Below are 20,642 nucleotides of genomic sequence, written 5' to 3'. Positions count from 1 at the left end.
GCTAACTCCACAGTCATATTTTTGGTAAGCTGAAATATGTAACTTGTGAGTGAACAGTGTGAGGTATAATAACAATTCCAGGCGTAATCCAAGCAACTTTCAGTTGGTCTTCATTGTTTGGTTTGTATGTTTTTTTTAATTATTGCCATTCTGTATTTTTCCAACCGGCATCTTTGCCGAGTTGCCTGATTGTCATTGCCCCTGGAATCCAAAAAGCACATGGAAAATGAGGGTTCAATTTTATTATTATTCTTTCTTTTTTGGGACAGAAAAGTTTAAATTATTTGCAGCCAGGAAAATTGTTTTGTTGAGGATTTTAAGGCTATTTGTGAAACAGATTTTTTTTTTAATTCGCTACAGTTTAGTGGATGTTTTATAACAGTGAGAGTTACTCTTTAAACATTTTGATTTTAATTGAAAAGCTAAAAGCAAAATGTTGTTTTTAATGTTAGGAGTACTTTTCTGCACAAAAAGGAGGGACTTTGGTTAGTGGTATCATATTTGCTTTTCAGATATTCACTTCTGCACTGATAAACAAAAGGAAACTGATATGCTGAAGTGATCTAGTGATTATATACCCTATATAAGTTTTTCAAAATCTAGTGGGTTGGTTTTAACTGATAGTGTTTTTCGTTTGTTGGGTGTTATGCAAAACTGCAATTACATAGCATTCGTTTTTCTTCCAATGTCCCTTTGAACTGCCCATCACACAATGTTCAATGTGGTATTTTGGCCAAAAGTTTAGCTTCATCTGGAGGCTGGAGCTGAAGAAGGAGAGAAATTATATTGAATGTTGATCTTATTCCCTTGCACAATTCTGCATATTGTTTGTTTATCCTTAAATACACAAAGTCCAAAGTGATTATGCAAGGAACTGTCCAGCAGAGATACAGAAGAACTCCAGGAAAATGTAAAAACAGGGAAATGTGCTGAAGCTACATTTTCTTCAAGCACAGGATCTGTTTTTACTTTGAAATACAATTCTACTGTATTAATGACATTGGTTAAGCATGGCAGCATTCATGTTAGACAATGGGGGGCATGTGCAAGGCCTTGACATTCACTGACACAACCTGAAGCAATAAGTGATTTGTGCATGGCTGTTTGAGGTTCCGACTAATTGGAATTGACTATATATAGGCAGAACTATGGCATAAAATGCAACTGGTTATTATGTCAAATCTCTTCATTTCACTAATGATAACATTAACAGAGTTCAAACAGACATTTTTGGGAATATTAGGATAAAAGTGTGGTGTAAAAACTGGGAAAACTTGATGTAAAATCAAGGAAAAGGCATTCATTGAAATGCATTTTGAATTGGTGGGGCCACAAAAAATGTGCAAAATGCTGGAAAACTTAAAATCAGGTGATGTAAAATTGAGGTTTCACTGTGTACTAAACATGAGGTTTTCAAGATAAAAAAACAATCTTTGGCGATACTAATACATAATTATCAAATTCCAATGTGCTAATTGTTATGAGATCTTATATATTACACTTAACTGCTGTTAAGAAATTAATGCTATGAATACTAAAACATTATGCAAACCAAGATCCTGGAGACAGTACAGTTAATATTGAGAAGTATACTTTACAATGTGCAGATCATAATTTATACAAATGCAAATTAACGTTCTTGGGTTTTTCTTTTCAGTTCCATCTGTTCAGTACACAGTCCATCATTTGACTCTTTGTGAATTAAAAAAGTTGGTGTCTGTCAGTTTGGAGACTATGGAGTCACAAGCACTTGTCCCAATGGAAAATAACTGGTGGAGTGAATTGGGGTTAAATGTGCTGTGTATTCATTCCATAGAGCCACTGAATGAAACTAATATAGCCAGCAATCTAATATCCACCAAATTACCTGAAGAGTCATTCAGAAAAATCTCTATGGGCCAAGCTGAACGTAAGTCCAAACTGAGTAATGCCTAGCAATGTCACTCACTTGACTGCAAAACAATAAAAGAGTGGGATCTGTTATCCAGAATGCAAGTTTTCCACATAAGGGATCTTTATGAGATCACCATATTTTAAGGCTACTAAAAAAAACACAATAGGAGTTTTGGCCCCTGTAAGGATTCATCCTACCTTTATTGCCTTAAAGTACAAGGTACTGTTCTATTATTGCAAAAAAAAAAAAGAGCTCTATAGAAAATTATATTCCTGTATTTTACTGCTTTCCATATAATGGATTTACATATACTAGATACCATACATGTAGATCAATTCGGTAACACTGTTTTATATTTTTTATTTTCTCTCATTATGCCTACACGACAATGTGCTTGCACGCATATGTATAACATTCTTAGTCATATTTTTTTTCTACTGTTACGAAGGTATACCCCCATATGTATAATAAAAGGCACTAAGTTTGCCCAGGTGCAGTAGCCCAAAGCAACCAATAACATGTTTGCTTTTATATAGGTGATCATTAAATGCTGCCTGCGGATTGGCTGCTATGGGTTACTTACTACACCTGGGCATATTTAGGAGGCACATTTACTAATGGTTGAATATCGAGGGTTAATTAACCCTCGATATTCGACCATCGAAGTTAAATCCTTCGACTTGGAATATCGAAGTCGAAGGATTTACCGCAATTCATTAGATGGAACGATCGAATGAAAAATCGTTCGATCGAACGATTAAATCCTTCGAATCAAACGATTCGAAGGATTTTAATCCATCGATCGAAGATTTTCCTTCTATCACAAATTGCTAGGAAAGCGAATGGGGACCTTCCCCATAGGCTAACATTGGTGCTCAGTAGGTTTTAGGTGGCGAAGTAGGTGGTCAAAGTTTTTTTTAAAGAGACAGTACTTCGACTATCGAATGGTCGAATAGTCTAACGAATTTTAGTTTGAATCGTTCGAGTCGTAGTCGAAGTAGCCAATTCGATGGTCGAAGTAGCCTTCTAATCCTTCACTTGAGCTAAGTAAATGTGCCCTTTAGTGGTTTTTATTGCATAACCCTAATAGCCTACAGTGCCCCAGCCAGTCCTACAAATTAGTTGGTCACTATCTATTGTGTCTACTCTGTGCATTGGGAATCACTCTTAAAGTGGCCATAGACGCAAAAATCCTATCGTACGAATGGAGGATTCGTACGATTTTCGACTTTGACCCGACCGATCCCACCGGAGCCCATTGCGCATTCAGATTACCCCCCACCATATAGCCATGCTCGTTAATGGCATTTCGGGAAAAGATCCGCTCATTTGGCGATGTCGCCAAACGAGCGGATCCTTGCGTCTATAGCCACCCTTAGGTACTTCATTTCGTCTCCTGCTGCACCAAAGAAAAAAAAACATTGCAAGAGATCAATTTAATTTATACATCTCTATTGTATATAGGGCTGCAGTTGGTACTAAGGCACCGGAGGTGAAATCTATGAAAAAAAATCTATAGTGTAAAATAGCATCTTTTGGGGGATTCTTACTGAATACCAAATCCTAGTGGGATGAATTTTCATGATTTTAAGAGTGAACAGAGAAGACTGTAGGTCCATGGTTTCAACATTAGAGATTGGGATTTTCTATTTAGACAGATTAGTCATGTAAGCTGTTCAGGAAGGGAATTACATTAGAGACAGGAGATGCCGGGCGTAGCAGTTGAACTACAATTGTTTTATTCTCTTGACGACATTTAGTCAATTGCGCAAACAGGAACACTTTCACAGGGCTCAAAACTCCGCTACTGCCTCCCTTAGGGTAGCTCCGGCAATTGCACTCGGTCAGGGGGATACACACGTACAAGAGTGCCCCTCCAATGCACTCCTCATTTTTCTGTGTCCTTTCCTACTCACACAGATTGTAGTGTCAATCTGCACTTCCCCCTCTTCCAGGCTTTACCCTGACACCAATTCCGCTAGGTGGCTCTAGTGGAAGTCTCACACCCTTCACCGACTTCCCTCCGGCTTTACATTAAACCCTGACTGGTGGGATACCCACTGGGTCACATTGCCCACTCAATCCTTGTTGGGGGCCATAGCTACCATGCAAATTACCCTGTCTCTATCTCACATTTGAGAGTGCTGGATAAAAATAATGGAAACAGGACAACGGCAAAAACCTGCATGAACAAATGTATTTGAAATAATCAATTACACCTTTAATATAGCAGAAACATCAGAAAATAATCCAAAACAGAAAAATGTATTAAATCCTTCGAATCGAACGATTAAATCCTTAGAATCAAACGATTCGAAGGATTTTAATCCATCGATCGAAGGATATTCCTTCGATCAGGAAATCGTTAGGAAGCCTATGGGGACCTTCCCCATAGGCTAACATTGGCCTTGGTAGGTTTTAGGAGGCGAACTAGGGGGTCGAAGAATTTTTTAAAGAGACAGTACTTCGACTATCGAATGGTCGAATAGTCGAACGATTTTTAGTTCGAATCATGCGATTCGAAGTCGAAGGTCGTAGTCGAAGGTCGAAGTAGCCCATTCGATGGTCGAAGTAGCCATATTCGACCATTCGAAATTCAAACTTTTTTTCCTCTATTCCTTCACTCGAACTAAGTAAATGGGCCCCCTGGTCTGAAGCTAGTGCTTTTATATTGTCTTGGATTTCTACTAGGGTTTGTTTATGAACCTTGGACAAATTTACACCTGGAATTTCCACTCTTAGTGGGGTATTTACTAAAACTTAATCTTTTTCTTACTCTTATAATAAAAAAATTCAACCAAACTCCCAAACTCGAATCCCCTTAATTTACCAATAATTCTTTTTGAAAAATTTGGTGTGAAAAAATGTGCATCAATTCAAATCAAATTGTTGCTGTGTCAACTCGAATTTATGCGATTATCGAACCAAAACCAGTGCAGATCATGATGTCAAGAAACAACTTCAGAGACATCTGCCATGGACTTCTACATGACCTTGACAGGTTTTAGCTGGAGTATTTTAGAATTCGGATTTTTAGCAGTTTTGGGGTATAATAAATCTCTAAACATTTGAGTTTCCCCCTTTATAAAGTCGAACAGAAAAATATTGAGGTTTAATAAATAGGTCCCTCAAAGTCACCAGGATTGGCTTTTATGCTGCTCATGCTAACCTGTGTTCTTGAGTTTTATAATAGGTCTTGCTTGTTGTGGGTATATAACCGACTATGAGATTTCCTAAAGGGGTGGTTCATGTTATAGAATGGCTAATTCTAAGAAGCTTTTTATTTGGTCTTAATTTTTTTATCTTTTATAGGTTTTTTTAATTAGCCTTCTTCTTCTGACTCTTTCAAGCTTTCAAATGGGGGTTGCTGACCCCATCTGAAAACAAATGCTCTGTAAGGCTAGAAATGTATTGTCATTGTTACTTTTTATTACTGATCTTTCTATTCAGACCCACTCCTATACATATTCCAGTCTCTTATTCAAATTAATGCATGGTTGCTAGGGTAATTTGGACCTGGCAACCATATTGCTGTAATTGCAAACTGGAGAGCTGCTGAATAAAAAAGCTAAATAACTTAAACAGAGATATAATAAAAAATGAAACAGATTGCAAATTTTCTCAGAATATCACTCTCTACATCATATTAAAAGTTAATATATATTAATATGTAGAATTCCAGAAAATACAGTTCAGGAACTAGAAAGCTAGAAATAACTATGATTGCTTTATGTGAATCTGATTGACTCTACTAAAAAGAAGAAACATCAGTAAAGCAGCAGTTGAATTTTTTCTGTTGGTAATCTCTTCACCATTTTCTGATATTTTGTCACTGACAGGATTGCTGGAGGAGGCATTCTTTGAAAAACAAAGAGACACGCTGCAGGAATGTGAAAAGCAATCTAAATCCAATGACTGTTTCTTTGCAAAGATAAAACCCTTATGTTACCCTTCACAAAGGGCTCCAAATGTGGTTTCTGGAGATATGGCTGATAATATAACTCCTAATGTTTTTTTCATAGATAGGCAGGAACACGATCATTTATGCAGCACAGTTCCTTGTTCAAGCACAAGCCATAATTCAACAAATTGTAAAAACTTAGAACCTAGCAAAACAAATTCATATGGAAATTCTACCTCAAGCAAAAGTAGCACACGCCTTTTGGAAACCCAGACACATTCAAGTGATGCATCAGACTTACTAAATGCCTTTATAATGCTTAGAACCAGAAAACCACAAGACTCGTCCAATATCGTTGTTAAAGAGTCTCCTTTAAAAGGTAATATACTATGCATGTGACACAAGCCATTTTTTTTCACATATTCATTATGTCAACCTCATATTTCCCATATGAATTCTTTTTATGAAAATCCTTTTATCTTCCATAAATCACCTTACCAACACTGTTAAAGGAGAACTAAACCTCAGTGCTTAATGCACCAGCGTAAAGGTTCAGCATCTTTATAACAGGAATGATCTATGCTTTCAAAGTATTCACAGAATTATCATATTAGATTATGTTAGGTGTGTCAGTGACATTGTATGTGCTCAATAGGCTGGGCAGCTGTTGAGATTGTCGTTGCAAATAATTAAGCAGAAAATTAGGCTTGCCTTTCATAGAAGCTGATGCTACAGGTCTGATTATTAAATTATGATTACTCAGGGGCATAACTACATAGGATGCAGACACTGTGGCTGCAGGGGACCCAGGAGGTACAGGGGGCCCCATGAAGCCCTAATTAATTTTAACATATATTGGTAAAACAGGACAACCAATTGGGAGCCCTAAAATTCATTTGCAGTGGGGCCCAGTAATATCTAGTTACTCCACTGTGATTACTAATTTTAGTACTGCCTGTACTAATAATTTGAATTAATTACTAATCAACCTTGTATTGTGACATTTATATTCTATTTACAAGTATTTTGTGAGTCGATCCCTAAGCTCAGGTAATTGACAGCAGCACAAAGCATGTATTGTCAGTCAGCAGAAAAGAACATAAGTGGCTGCTGGTGGTATCTTCAAAAGCACAGAGTTGGCTTTGGCTGATAGAGAACCCCAAAACAAAATGTGTAACATTTTTACCCTACTCTTCTGTTCAGCTTTAGTTCTACTTTAAAGGGGTCATGTTCTCTTTAACGGGGACATGGCCATACCCTTAAAAATCTGTATTGGAACAAAACGGAGGTGTTGAATGTCCTTAATTATGTCATATACTTTTAGAGCTTATATTTTAATTAACTAACTCACTATTTTCGTTTATTGAAAACTATAGAAAATAAAGACCTTGACATTTCCTGTCCAGAATCCAATCTAGATAACTACTTTACATGTGATGATATCACTGAACTCAGCTCAAAAGAGGAAGTAGAATCTCTTCTTCAGTTTAACCACATTCCACCAGCAGGTATCCTAATCCATTCAGTTTTTATCATATAAAAAAAATGTTTTTCATGACATCATAGCAAAAGAAACAAATTGAATGTGAAATAAACAGCACATTATAGAGCTATCCTGTCAGATATCTTGCTTTAAGTGTGACAGTCAGGTATTTTTTTTGACTGTTCTCATCCCGAGAGATCAGAAAATAACATTTTATAGTGTCAAAAAGACTGAACATGGTGACCAGTTCTAGACCTAAAAAGACTAAATCGATACTTTACAGATACATCACAGAATCCGTATCAATTATTTAAGCCATGGAACCAGAGGAATGCTGGCATGCCTTACCTACATGTCTGACCTTTTTTCACACGAGAGGCATAGGTGTTGTCTCATATTTGTAGGACCTACTAAAAAAAAACACATGTTGAACCACATGTTGATAACCAGTGATGACCACACCACTACAAATCCAATCTAGTTCTTAAAAACTTAAAAAAAGTCCTCCTGACAGCTACAGTATATATTGTATAAAGGTCCTGGACCACTTCACATAGAAGGTGATGTTTCAGTGCCTCAAAGGAACCTTTTTTAACAGTGTTAAGCTTTAATTTAGGGACTTGAACATATGAATATAGTTGTGTATGCTTCAAGTCATTGTCTGCAGCAAAACATCAGCAAATCTCTTCCATGTTTGACTGTAGCCATTTTCTTCATTTTTTATGGTTCTGTACATCAAGAAACTCCAGTCTCTCAAATTCCAGTCTGACTTTCTCAGGTTTCGTTATCAGCAGTGGGGTCTTTCTCCTATCATCAGGGGTACTGCTGCCATGAGGCTTGTTGAGAAACTCACCTCAGGCAGCAGCAGCCTCCAAGATACTCCTGGTAACTTCAATTTCGCTCTCTGCACTAGTGGGGCGGCATACAAAAGGCAAGGACCCAGAAACACCACTGCCTATCATATAGTCCTTGAATGATGAATAAGAAACCTTCTCTGCTGTCTTTGATCAGTTTTTTTCTCTTTTGTCCAAGTCAAAGACAGATTACAGTGCCATATATGTGTGTGTGTGTGTGTGTGTATGTATGTATGTATATAGTGATGTAAGAGCTGGGGCAACATTTTGTTACTGCATAAGATTACTGCATTTGGCATTTTGGGTTTAATTATTTTATTAGCATGACTAATTGCATTGCCAGTTAAAAAAATTTTCATTTTGTTTTTTTAAGAAAACCAGTGTCTTGCATACAGAATCCTTGAAGCAGAAGCCTTACCAGTACTGAACGCACTAGTAGACCTAAATGTGCCTGCATGCATGAACTGGAGGTTTTCAACTATCTGCTTTGATAGAACTCGATTTTTCATAAGGCAACAAGAAAAACTTGTGACAGACATCCTTAATATGGGTAAAATCAAGATTAACATAGTACATGTTTAAAAATATACAGCATCCTAAAGTAGGTATTTGCAACAAACTATAGTATAATCACTGTATGAAATTTATTTTTTGACAACTCCACATCATTATATCATCCTGTCTGTTAATACTGATTCATCTTCAAAGATTAAAAGTACAACATTTTATAGCATTCCTGCATTCCTATGTTATACATCAAAAATATTGCAACGAAAGAGTAGACAGAAATGTTATAATAAACTGTATGTGCGAATGAGATTAGTTGGTTGTTTATATCATTACACATTGGGTTCTCTTAAACCTTGTAATTAGAGGCTCTTCAGGTAGTTCTGTATAAGGTGGGATAAATTATAATGTGGACTGGATAGCTGCTCCTCGTGCATTATTTAGGAATGTAGGTGAAGATACAACAACAGAGACTTTTAAGGGCAGTTCATTGATATTTTTTTTATAGTTATTTGAGTAAAACGGGCTCCATTATAATTTAAAGTATCAGGATATGGGGCCCTCCATCTTCAAAATTTGTGAGACTTAAGAAATTTTTGTACTACAGGAGTCAGGTCTAGGGAACTGCCAGACTCTATTTTAATATTAAGCTGTAGCTCACAGCTCAGTCTTGGAGGCATGACTAAAGAAATAGTTTAACTCCCTTCATTTTAGAAGGAATTTTCTTCTGGCCCATGCTATTGTGTCCTTGGAATTACATACCGAGTTATGTAAAGAGAAGAATTTGAGAGTTATTCTAGACAAGAATTTTAATTAAAAAAAATTAAGCTGGATAGAATAGGAGAGCTAATATAGTTTTCAACAAGTGATTAATAGATGTAATTATTTCTCCAAATGAATGCAATGAACATCTGAAGAACATTTAATGAATAGAGCAGATATGATAATTTTTCATCAAAAAACATGCAAACCCATAACTTTTCCTCTTGACGAGTCTTTTTACATTTGAAGTTTTAATTGGAAATGTTTTTCAGCTAAATTTAAAGTTGATTTCCCCCCTGTCCTGCACATACGGAATTTGATGATAATCTTACAAGCAATCAGAGATAACATTTATATTGATGGTTAAAAATACATTCTTTCAATGTTTTTGCAAGAATTATTGTATTAATAATGTCTTCTGGTTCTTTTTTCATATATATATTTTTTATAATGTTGGTGTTTTTGATGGTGCATAAGGAGAATAATTTGTTTTCACACTTTCCCCATTTCTACAGCATCACTGCAGCAAAACTCTCATCCACTTATTAGCATGATAACCTTCTTATTTTTATGAGTTACAGGCAGTACAGAAGGATAGAGAAGATTGCATTATAAGAATTTAATTACCCCTATTTGCACCATGAGAGCAAGTCAGACTAAGCAACAACCCATTGCTCTATTTCAGCTGTTACATTAGCTGTTATATTGGCTAAATTCACTTTTATTACTGTATAGATTATAGCAATCTCATATTTAAACCAGGCCATGACTTGAATGTCAGACTTGAATGTCAGACTTGAATGTCAGACGAGGCGATTAATAGCATAAATCCTGTATATGAAGACAAGCAATACATACATATGTATAATAAAAGGACATTTAGCCCCACAATCAGCAGGACAGTTTCAGTTCCAGGTTGGAAAAAGGCAAAAAATTGCTACATGAAATTCTACTTTACTAGAAACATATTCAAAGTCCAAATGACATTCACTATAAAGTGCTACTGACACTAAAAAGCTAATCTTCAAAATATTAAAGTATATTGTAAGTTACCTATAAGTCAATATGTATACAGTATTTAGTTTAACAAAGCAGAATATGAAAAAAATCAGTTACCTATAGGTCATGTTTATCATATTTCACCCACAGCTATTCTTTCAAGTGTTACTTGAGGTGTTAAACCTGACTGTTTTGCCAACCAGATTGACCCTTTTTCTAAGACTAACGGATTACTGGTGCACAAATATGGTATCCTCCTTATAGAGGAACATGGGGATCAGATAGGTGATGTAAAAACATAAACCAAATACTTCGAATGGCAAAATTATAAATAGTATGCAAGTATTGTCTTTCATGGGCTCTTGGTAAAGAAATGTCTTGCCAGCAGCTAGGATTTATTCCTACTAACCTCTAACTATTGGTTGCCTAACAGTGCTGAATGTTATATATCGCAAATCCAAAATCTGACATTTTCGGGTAAAATATAACTAAGCAGAGCAATCATATCATATTGCAGGTGTGAGCCTGCTTTAATTGCAAAGTATTTGTGTTTGTCTTTGCCAGGTAAGAAAGAAGACAGAGAGATAAACATATTTAAGTATGCGGCTCTTTTCCATATACTTGTGACACTCCGAGATCTTATCCTCATGTGTACATTTGATAAAGCACTAGGTAAAGCATGAAAACTTGATGTCCAAATAAGATCAAATTTCAAATCCACAAACTCTTTTCTTTGAAGTTATCTTTTAAACATTTTTTTTAAAAGTAAGGTCAATATTAAAGAAAAAGTAAGACAAGTGTCTCTAACCTTACTCATGAAGGCTCTAGCATTCTGAAATCAGGACCCAGTAATGACAACTGGAAACTTAGAAATATGCATGGTAGGGGAAAATCACAGTATGTTTAGACCTAAAAATGAGGCACTAAATAACATGTGCTATTTTTATGGGATACCTCCCAGGTGCTCTGTGTTGTTTTTTTAAAAGTGAGTTCAATATTAAAGAAAATGTAAGGCAAGTGTCTCTAACCTTACTCATGAAGGTTTGATCATTATTAAATCAGGACCCAGTAATGGCAAATTGAAATGTATAAATATGCATGGTAGGGAAAAATCACAGTATGTTTAGACCTAAAAATGAGGCACTAAATAACGTGCTACTTTTATGGGATACTTCGCAGGTGCTCAGTGTTTATAAATTAATCATAGTGTTTCTTAATTGTTTTGGTAGAAAGCCAGATGGAATCTGAAGATCACCATCATGGCCTACTATCTGATTTTAATAAAGGGTATAATCTTTTAAAGATTGGGTTCAGGATATTAAATATGTTGTACTGATTTTGAATGGAATTTCACTTCAAATGTGCCCAATTTTGGGTCCTGACCCTTGAGTTAAGAATCATCTTGGTAATTGGTTAGACTTTGTCTAGAATAGTTTGGGTTCTACAAGAGAATGGATATGATTGATGGATCTAAATTTAGGCTTTGCTTATCCTCCTTTTTAAATGTATCAATTAGAGATTAACTTGTTAATGGTTAAAGAAGGGTTTCCTACCGTTGTTAACAGTAAATATAAATAGGATTTATTCTCTTCTGCTTAGTTTTTATAAACTTGCAAACTGTTCCTGGCTATCTTATTTCTGATTTCTCTAAAGTGTATTTGTGCAAAGCAAAGGAAATATATAAGAGTGCTCTGGGAGCCAGTTTAGATGTTGTCTGGAGGAAGCTAAGGATTGTACAGTTTGTTGGACAAAGGAATCAAGAAGAAAACCCCAAAGTAAAAGCATTACAAGCCCTGTTATTACAGTGGAGGGAAAAGAGGTACCAAGATGATTTAAATTCAAAAGTAAGTTTTCATCAAATCAAAGTAAAAATCCTAAATCTCAGCTTGCAGTAACATTATTTATCAATTCATTAAACATATCTCTTACACGGGTCCAGACTGGGATTGACAAAAGGCCCTATCATTCCAAGTACACAGAGGCCCAAGCAGCCCCCACCAGCCCAATAATTAGTGACTGTCTATGGCAACTTACAGCAGCCCCTCTGGCATTTGCCAGAACTCACAGATTGCCAGTCCGGTTTTACAAATACATGGTTGATTTTGGTGGTGGAACACAATACCTATGTGCACTACAGCTACTTGCCATCACCTAATGTATACCCTCCTGATTGCACTCCATGCTATACAGATGTGCATTAACAGAAAGCAATATTCAGGGATGTCAGGAAAGTCCTTTACTTTAGTCTTGTATATACTGTACACTAATTCAGTGTTGTGCCCCTTCCATAATCATGTTTGTGTGCATTTCACATGCATTTATTCACCACCAAGCTAAGATATTCTTGTATAGAGGGCAGATAACGATGATTATCCATTTTACAAATGCATTACAAAGGATTTTATGCTAAAGTAACTGCCTATGAAGATAGATGTGATTGTATATGACACACAGTCCAACATGATTGCCCCCCTTAGAATTTAATTACAAATAGAGAATAAAAATAGAGCCCTTCTGTACAATGTCATTGGAATTAACAGCATTTGATACAGAATCCCTTTAAAGTAGTGTTGGGGAGTTATTTCAAACACTTGATATTATGATCCTGACTTTCTACATCACTGTATATCCCTATGCTGTTTAACTCATTCTCCACAATGTGGAGACAACGGTTGTAAACACGTCTATCATTTATTTGTTTCAAAACAACAGTTGGACATATGCAGGCAATTAGCCGTGTGTCTATTATACATCTGTCCCTTCAGACAAGGCTTTGTTTCTGTATAAACACAGTTTAAAAAGGATTTGTAATATGTAATTAACGCTTATGAAGCTGATTTTGGCAGCAGACATATTTTAAATCATCTGTTGTAGTGTAGTTTACCAGTCAGCATCTGAGTGGCAGTTGTCTATTTACTTTGAGACTTAGATGTGCTATGTGACCTTATGTATTAGCTAAACCCATTTTAGTTGCAGGTTTTGACCATTAGGTGTCACCCTATGTCTAAAAAAAGCCTACTGTGATGACTTATAAAGCTCCATTTTATCATCAAGTATTAAAATGGAATGGAATTACAAAAATGCTCTCTCTTTCTCTCTCGTACCTTAAGGCCAAAAAATCATTTGAAAACTGAAAAACCTATTTGGATTGTTTTGCCATCGATATGAATTTATGTAGCTTAGTTGTGTATGTACTATCTTATTATTCGAGAGAAAACAAAAATCATTAAAAAATTACTTGCTCTGTGGGAGAGGCCTTCCCATATTTTGGAATATCATGGATAATGTGGATCCTATAACTGTAATTCTATATTGTATTTTATGCACTGTGACTACATTACTACCTTTATATCCATATATTAATTGTGTGTATAGATAGATAGATAGATACCTGGCAAGACTGGTGTAGACTGGTATATCTATCTATATATATATATATATATATATATATATATACAAAAGTAGAAAGTAGCGACACTCACAGGTTTTTTAAAGTTTTTGCAACTTTAAAAAACCTGTGAGTGTCGCTACTTTCTACTTTTGCATCTATTTTCAAATTGGCAGGCACCCAGGTATTTTTCATTTGTAAACGGTGTGCACCTTCAGACTACACATATATATATATATATATATATATAGATATATATATATATATAAAAGCTGCCTTATGATATTGCAGTCTGTATTGATGAAAGATACCTTAACACCTCAAAACAATTTAATAAAAAGCTTGATACTGACAGTTTCTGTTGCTGTCTTTTCATTTGTGTTAGGTTCTTATTATAACACAGCTGAACCAAGGTGATGTCCAATGCATCATTCTCAATGCCCTTTGCAATGCAGAAGGTAGGCTGCTGTTTTTGATTTTCATCATAACTGTCACATCAGCTTTTGGCTTGTTAATATAACTCCAATGAAAGTTTGCCAATTTGTGCAATGGTGTGTACTCCATAATGCAAACAAAAACAAAAAAATTAAATATATATGTAAAAAATGTAGTAGTAATAATTTTATGTATTTAATGTTTTGACTGTGTTTTCTATCAATCTAACAATGTAGTTCTGGGTACAACTGTGTCATGCATTGAGTTGCTCATAGTCAGTATAGGAAACTTGTTTGCACCACAGAAGGCTTGTCTGTTCCTGGCTGCTGCCAGATCTCACCCAAGAAGGTGAGAGTGAAAGGGTTGACCCACACCAAATAAGAAAAATGCTGAGTTCCATAAGCCCAAACACATAACACATAAAGCTAATCATTGTGAAGTTTTGTGTTATTCAAAAAAAAATTAATAAACTATTTTCAGAATTGGACAAGTTTCAAAAATGTGTTGACGTACAGTATTGTTATAGAAATATTCTCACCTACTGTATTTTAGACCTAATGAAACCTGTAGCATTTTGCATTTTTTCCAATTGTATGTTAATTTTGTCCATGCTGGTGCCTTCTGACTGTATATTGAAGATTTTTACTTGAGTATATTGGTGTGCATATCTTTTGGGAATAATTTCCTATGTTTTTACCTTATTCATTGCCAGGTATGAAGACAGTTCACTTGTGCCCTACAAAAGGCATGTGTCTTGACAAAAAAACTATTTTGGACAGGTAAGCAAATTTCATTGGCTGCCATAGGTTACTAATCTGGAGCAAATTTTCTAGTGTTAGTAATTTAGCCTCTAATTTAAGAAAGATCCTGTATGTTGAGGAAATAGAGGATTTTAAGCAGCAGGAGTGCCCATTTCAAGGGAGACTTATTTGTTCACAATTCTTAACCAGCACCCAGGCAGATCATTTGTATAGGTGTGGTCTCCATTATCTTCTGTCCTATACACTGTGCATTAGAGGCACTGAACAGTATAAATCTGAAAGGGTAGCAGTAGCAGAAGCTGCACATAGAAATGGGCATGGGCTGCTCACAACACATCATTTCAAAGTAAATGTAAATGCAAACTTTCAATTAAAAAAAGAATGTAAAGCACATGCCAGTTAGTAAGCGGCCCCATGCAATCTGGTTATTCCAGGCATAAGGATTTTGAGTGCTTTGTCACTAGCAGTCTTTAGTAGCAGTAGTAGTATGGGAAAATGTATTATCATCTTGTAGTTATGTATCAACTAGATATACAGTAAGCATCATATGTAATGAATAATGTGCATGCACGATAACATTATTCTGCTGAATTGTTATTCTGTATTACAGTTTAAAAGGCTGTTCCAGCATTATAGTAAATAACAAATGTATAGGAAGAGATTTTCCTTGGACTTACTTTTCACTGGTGATTGAGTATGATGGTACTGACTGCTGGCAGACACTGTGCCAAGACCTAAAACTTCACTATGTCACCCTTATAACCAGCCTACAGGATTCTTCCTTCATGGGTAAAACAGCATATACTGTACATGTTATATACAGTATACTGTAATTTTTTGTATTAATGATTTTATTATAGTGGGTTCTAAACTCCACTAATGTTTGAGACATGGGGGCAAATTCACTAACAATCGTAGTTTCGCCAGGCGCAACTTCGCCGCACTTCGCCAGGCGTAGTTTCGCCAGCGCTTCGCAAATTCACTAAAATCCAAAGTTGCGCACAGGGGTAGCGTAAGGTTGCGAAGTTGCGCTAGCGTTGATTCGCTATGTAAAGCGAAGTTATACTAGCGAAGGCTAATTTGCATACGGCGCGAAATTCAAATTTCAATGGAGGAATACGTATCAGCACTACTGCCTAGAAAACCTTCAAATCAGCAAATAAAAATTTTATTTTGCCCTACACATGTGCCCACTGTCTAGGTAAGTTGCCATGAGTCAGGAAATGTAGGGGGGAAGGAGGGGAGCCCCAAAAAAATTTTCGATCTTTTTCAGCCTATCACCCATAATGTAGAAAACACGCCAGCGTTTTTTGGAACTTAGAAAAGAGTTTGACTTTTTTTGAAACAATCGCTATCTACTCTATTGCGCTTCGCCAGGTCTGAGGTGGCAAAGGAAGTCTAGCGTAAAAGGTAGTTCAGTACACTGCGCAAGTTAGTGAATTTGCGTAGCTACGTCGCTAGCGAAAATTCGCCTGGCGTAAGGGTGCGAAGTAACACTAGCGAAACGACGCCAGCGTTCGTTAGTGAATTTGCGCAGTAACGAAAATGCCAAACGCTAGCGAATTAACGCTAGCGTTCGGCGCTTCGGCGCTTAGTGAATTTGCCCCATGTTGTGCATGTACTTGTGGACTATGGTGAAAGCAAATAGCTCTACAATTCTGCATATACAGTATTTTATAATTGAGCACAGAATTTAGAGCATCAAAGTGATTAACAAATCAGAAACACTGATAGATGGGAGGGAGGAATCATTTTATACTGTTTTTGTATCATTCCTTGTAGACAAACCTGCATGGAGGATGACGACTACAATAATTTCATTAATGAAATAAATAGATTAATTAGCATGTTGACAACACTCTGTTGTTGTTTCTTAATAATCTTATAAAATAGCTTTATTAGGCTTCATGTACAAAAGAAGATTTATGGTGTTAGTACAGCTTTCTAGAAAACAGATGGGCCGAACAATAGCTGACATTTGCTCAAATATTTTTTAGTTGGGAAACCTGTAAATATCAGTTTTGCTGATATCCTTTTTGATATTCAAGTTCCCTATGTATTCGTGACATCAGATGGACTTATAAACAGACCAGAAATCCTACAGCTCATGGAGTCCAGGTAACATCACAATTCATACTTTAGTTTAAAACAAAAAGGGAGCCACTGAAAAATATGTGTTGATCCTTGTGGCATCTTCCAGGTTGTCATAATAACCCTCCTACAACTGCCTCCCATTCATACAAATGGGAACATGCCTTCTATGATAGTGGTGGATGGTGACTCACAAGAATCACTTTGGAATGCTTAGATTCCTGTTCCTCTTCTGACAGCCCTAGCATCTAACTTATGCTTTAACCCACCATTTTTCTTCCCTTAAAGAAGCATGACTTATACAATTCATGTAAAATGGATAAAGGTGCACAGAAGTAACAGAATCATCATAAAAAAAACCTTGTATTTCACTTGCTAAAAACCCATAGTTAAGACTTACTGTATATGAATGCTTGTTTGGCCTTGTGGAGCCTGACAGCCTTCTGAACTTGTTGGGTGGATGGGCACTGATTCTATAAATGTGAGACAAAAGGAACATCTTCATCTAACCATCAGTCACTGAGTTAATTTCCAACCTGGGCGCAATCTGCAAGGAATTTGTAAGGCTCCAAGGCCTACTCTTTGCACCTTGTACCTGAGTTTGTGTCTGCCAGACCCTAGACAGAAGTTCTCCCCTTGCACTTCTGTCTGAAGTTTTTGTAAATGTCCCCTTTTGTGTCTGTTCTGTATGTGCAGTCTTTCTAGGTTCCATATATCTTATAATTAAACATATTTCCTTTTCATTTGCTGAGAATGCAATGTGCTCAATTCCTGAATTTTCATTGCAGATATAATATAACCTTTATTGAAAGAAGCAGTAGTGCATCCTTGCAGCTGTTTGGAACAACTGACCAATATGCAATCATATCTCTAGACTGGTGTACTGCCATTGTGATGCAGGTATCCTTATGACATGGATAAGGATTCCCGTGACAACTTTCAAAAGCTACAGAAAAATGTTATGCATAATGTTGCCATAGTCAGTTGTATAATTGTTAATACTGATAATATAATACTGGGCCCCACACACCTTGAGGAAGATTATTCACTTCACAAATACATACTGACATTGTGCAATACCCTCAATGGGCATTTAATGCTCTTGGCTCCCAGTTTATCATGGGCCTTTTGTCTTTTTATTACCACTAGTGATGCCAAGGTCTAGAATTTTCCCTTCTCCTTCCCCTGAGAAGGGACTTAAGATCCGATGTCAAATTCATCAGAAAGGGGCAGACTCTCTGGAGGAAGGATACATCAAAAAGAGGTTGGGGTATTTAGGGAACTTCACGAAGAGGGAGCTGCCTTTTTAGGTGCTTAAAGTTTGTTTATTATTGAGTGGCCACATGCACGGTTACGAACCATACAACACAGTTTTTATAGTTTAAAAAAATTAGCAAAGGTTTGTGAGCCATGTGGGCTTGATGTTATGGTCACTCCCCTACTGTTACTGGGCATGCCACTAACATCACATCTCCCCTCTGACATCAACGGCCAACTCCTCTGATGTCATCACCCACCCCCTTTTCCTGGATTTTGATGTCAGAATAGGTGGCTATCCTAATTTTAAGTCCAAATTATGAAGCTGTCCAAGGGGGTAAATAATTATAATTAATGAATGTTATTATATAAATTATATTTTAATTATTCGTTGTATATTAATATATATCAAGCAGTTTGGAACACCAATATCTTGTGAAATTACACTACAGCTGTTTAATCAAACCAAAAAAATGCATTCATTATTACAGTTTATTAGGGGATTGGGCATATATTATCTATGTGGTTACATATCCCACTTATCTATTAAATAACACTACAAGTATATATATATAGTTATAGCAAAACAATGTTTAAGTGCATTTGTAAAGAATAAAATAAAGATCCTCTGACCTTAAGTTCTAACATATTAAGTGGGTTATATCCATGAACCTTCTTTCAGTTTTGACTGTATTTTATATGCACTGGCTATTTTGCTTAGGACTTAGAGGAATTGAAAGATATGAAGTCTTCAGAGAAACTAATCCTTAATCTTGTAGCCCTGTCTCTGCAGTACAGCTGGTGTTGGCTCATATTATATTCTAAGCAGAGGTATCATTCTATGTAAGTACTTTTTTTAATGGCATGAGATCCTGTTTAAGGTACTTTCAATGGATTAGATGACACACTCTAAATCATTGTCATTATGCTCTGTTGTGCACTTTCTGTGATGAAAATGAAGCACTAACAATATGATCTCAAATGTATCATTTGAAACATTAATAGATATATAGGTAGAAATTAGAATTTTTTCCTGTCTAGTATGTTTTTAAGTTATATCATCTTTGCAGTTTGTATTAAAATATATAGTATGTTTATCTAACTTAATCATCTCTCAATCTCTATCTATCTTCTATCTATCATCTATCTCTCATAAACAAAATATAGGTATTTATAGCAAAACACTCCTTGACTGGAGTGGGGGCCCTTCTTTCCCCAGTCCCACACTGCATCCAGGAATATTTAAGACGGCATATAATTGTTAATCCCAGATTTCATTCTAAGAGCTGTTTGGGTATTCTTTTTGCTCTTATCTATGTGACTAAATAAAAATGTCTCAATATATCATTCATAACCTAGAGATACCCCCTTTTTATGCATTTATATTTCAGGTACAGTCTTTCTGGAAATGTAATAAACAGTCTGGCCTTAATTTATGCATCAATTCTTCCATTAGCTTCAAAGTCTGATGAATTGGAAGTGAAGGTATGATTATAAATATGTTGACTGATACGGTAATAAAACTGTGTGTATAAATTCTAAAGACCATTTTAGCTGTATCGCTATGTTCTATTCATTCCTATGGGATCTTTAGAATCATATTAATCAAATGGTGAACTATTCTTTCACCCATTAATAAATACAATTCTAAAAACACCATAGCAAAGAATAGAATGTGGGTGAATTTTTATGTATTAAGCTCTAAACTCAAATTTTGATAAATTGGCCCCTAAATTCTCAGTCTTCTTCTGGGGAACACAGATACACATGAAATTTGCATGCAGTTCATTGCATCAGTCAGAGACAGAAAATTCTAGGGGTTTCATAATTGTCAAATGGTTTCTTTTCATCACCTTATATAGAGCATAACTGAGTGATATACTAGAATACAATCTAATTGTACTTGTCCTTTTCTAACCTTTTTATTATATACAGTAACAAAAATATTTCATTTTTATGAATAGGTTTTTATTATGCCAGGGGTGGAGGAAACCGCTTTGTTAATTCGCAAGATCGCAGACTACACTCTCATGTCTTATAAAAATGACCCTTATGAGTGGCTGGATAGATCGTGGCTGTCTATTATGCCTTCTGAGGTTGGTGTTGGTGGTATCTATAGTGTTTTTTTCAATGCAGCATTATAAATACATATGCCCATTGAATTTATTAATGTAAACATTTTAAAGGTTATAAGTGTTGCTGGTAGAATGATTAATGTTTCCTTTTTAAGTGGGGACCCTCTGTAAGAAAAAGCCCTTCAGATCCAAGGTCAAGAGATGTGAAAGGTCCAATCTGTGGGAGCATAGTGTG

General features: G+C 35.9%; 1 protein-coding gene across 1 annotated transcript in view; it reads left to right on the top strand.

The window, feature by feature from the left end:
- The window catches only part of LOC108713377 (protein shortage in chiasmata 1 ortholog), a 49,221-nt gene that overhangs the window by 22,955 nt on the left and 5,624 nt on the right, over positions 1-20,642 (top strand). Inside the window, exons 12-25 of the mRNA XM_018256364.2 lie at positions 1,658-1,909; positions 5,734-6,174; positions 7,172-7,303; positions 8,506-8,682; positions 10,965-11,072; positions 12,054-12,244; positions 14,174-14,246; positions 14,936-15,002; positions 15,595-15,773; positions 16,982-17,102; positions 17,864-17,975; positions 19,054-19,175; positions 19,724-19,817; positions 20,297-20,428. Of these exons, the coding sequence (XP_018111853.1) occupies positions 1,658-1,909; positions 5,734-6,174; positions 7,172-7,303; positions 8,506-8,682; positions 10,965-11,072; positions 12,054-12,244; positions 14,174-14,246; positions 14,936-15,002; positions 15,595-15,773; positions 16,982-17,102; positions 17,864-17,975; positions 19,054-19,175; positions 19,724-19,817; positions 20,297-20,428 (2,201 nt within the window). The remainder of the gene's footprint in view (positions 1-1,657; positions 1,910-5,733; positions 6,175-7,171; positions 7,304-8,505; positions 8,683-10,964; positions 11,073-12,053; positions 12,245-14,173; positions 14,247-14,935; positions 15,003-15,594; positions 15,774-16,981; positions 17,103-17,863; positions 17,976-19,053; positions 19,176-19,723; positions 19,818-20,296; positions 20,429-20,642) is intronic.

Source organism: Xenopus laevis, chromosome 1L (genome assembly GCF_017654675.1).
Source record: "Xenopus laevis strain J_2021 chromosome 1L, Xenopus_laevis_v10.1, whole genome shotgun sequence".
NCBI lineage: Eukaryota > Metazoa > Chordata > Amphibia > Anura > Pipidae > Xenopus > Xenopus laevis.
This window is presented reverse-complemented; position numbering and strand designations above follow the sequence as displayed.